The 1,609-nt window shown below is 35.1% G+C and overlaps 1 protein-coding gene across 1 annotated transcript; it reads left to right on the forward strand.

The window, feature by feature from the left end:
* The first annotated feature begins 158 nt into the window (after positions 1-158).
* Positions 159-1,442, forward strand: LOC105557699 (putative nuclease HARBI1). Its single transcript, XM_012005017.1, has 5 exons — positions 159-404; positions 514-689; positions 862-994; positions 1,092-1,197; positions 1,324-1,442. The coding sequence occupies exons 1-5, from the start codon at positions 159-161 to the stop codon at positions 1,440-1,442; spliced, it is 780 nt and encodes a 259-aa protein (XP_011860407.1).
* Positions 1,443-1,609: the final 167 nt, after the last annotated feature.

Consider the following 1,609-nt stretch of genomic DNA (forward strand, 5'->3'; position numbering starts at 1 on the left):
TATTCTGTAATACACTTTAACGCGATTTATAACGCATTTTCTTACGTTATGTAAAGAAACTGTAACGCGACTTGGTGAACAGCGTTAGACTTCACAACACATCGTACAATTGTACAAGTTGTTGACAGCTAGATTATAGTTCTATTTTATAATCAATAATGGCTGCTGCTGCTGCTGCTATGATATTGGTGGACCTATTAGAAATGGTAGAAGAAGAGGAGATAATGAGAGAAACTGCTATGATAATGAAAACGTTGAGAAGTACTATACATCCTTTCGACTTGACAGATGAGCAATTTGTAAAAGTCTTTCGCTTGTCAAAAGAAGCAGTGCATTATTTATGTGATGCTCTTCAAGAAACCCTGCAGCGTAGACGAAGAACAGGATTAAGTGTAGAAACTCAGGTGATTACGTGCATTGCAAATATAATATATTTTATAGCATCGTGATTAAAGTATCTTAGTGCAATTAACACAAAGATTGTAATGGTTATAGATTTTTACTGCATTGCAGTTTTTTGCTACCGGTTCCTATCAGAAATGTGTTGGAAATGATTATTTGACGTCAGTGTCACAACCTGCTGTTAGTCGAGCAATTAAAGCAGTTGCAGTTAGTATTACTGAATTACTTACTCATCAATGGATTCAGTTCCCAAGAACCGAGGAAAAACGAACAGCTTCAAAAAGACGGTAATTTCGTAATTATAATGTTTTAATTAATTTTACTATAATTATTAGTCTTGTTTACGGGATGACTTGATATACATTCCATAACATTGAGATACAATGTTACTGCTAGTTTGCATTTACTGAGTATATTGCATGTGATCTACTCGTTGTAAAATACCTAATATTCTTACAGCTTTCAAGAAGCAAGACAGTTTAAAGGAGTTATAGGCTGTATCGATTGTACTCACGTTGCTATTGTGAAACCGAGTATTCATGAGGAAGTGTATTCAAATCATAAGGGTTTTCATTCCATCAATGTGCAAGCGGTAAGTTAACAATAAATTGCAATATTGTTTTTGTTAATGCATATATTGCGCTACATACGATCAAATATAATTAATGTGTATTAATATTTGTTACAAGGTGTCCTCGCATGATTTAGAAATATTGAGTTTAAATGCCAGATTCCCGGGAACAGTACATGATAGTTTTATATGGAGACATTCAGCTGTGAGAAACGAAATGATACGTTTGTATGAATCTGGAGATCAAGCAACATGGCTTTGAGTTAGTATTATGATTGCAGTTTTGTATACATTATTGGCAATTACTGAATGGTGTTTTAAGATATTTATAAATTAATTGGTGACTACAGGCGATTCAGGATATGGTCTCGAACCGTGGCTTATGACACCCATAACACCCATAATGCACCCGAAGGAAGCGCAGAAGCACGATATACACTATGTCACACCGCAACCAGAAATTGTGTGAAAAGGATGTTTGGAGTATTAAAATGTGTATGGAGATGTCTTCTACAACACTGTGTGCTGCATTATAAACCTCTCATCATATATAATAACAGCATCTGCTGTTCTACACAATATACGACTCCGCTATAACATCACGGATCTGGCATTCGATATTGATGAAGAGGATGA

Source organism: Vollenhovia emeryi, unplaced genomic scaffold (assembly GCF_000949405.1).
Source record: "Vollenhovia emeryi isolate VEMERY1.0 unplaced genomic scaffold, V.emery_V1.0 DF947761.1, whole genome shotgun sequence".
Taxonomy (NCBI): Eukaryota; Metazoa; Arthropoda; class Insecta; order Hymenoptera; family Formicidae; genus Vollenhovia; species Vollenhovia emeryi.

Coding starts and splice junctions, on each gene's coding strand:
- LOC105557699 (XM_012005017.1), top strand. CDS start 159: ATGGCTGCTGCTGCTGCTGCTATGATATTGGTGGACCTATTAGAAATG. Junction 405..513: donor GATTAAGTGTAGAAACTCAG/GTGATTACGTGC, acceptor ACTGCATTGCAG/TTTTTTGCTACCGGTTCCTA. Junction 690..861: donor CGAACAGCTTCAAAAAGACG/GTAATTTCGTAA, acceptor ATATTCTTACAG/CTTTCAAGAAGCAAGACAGT.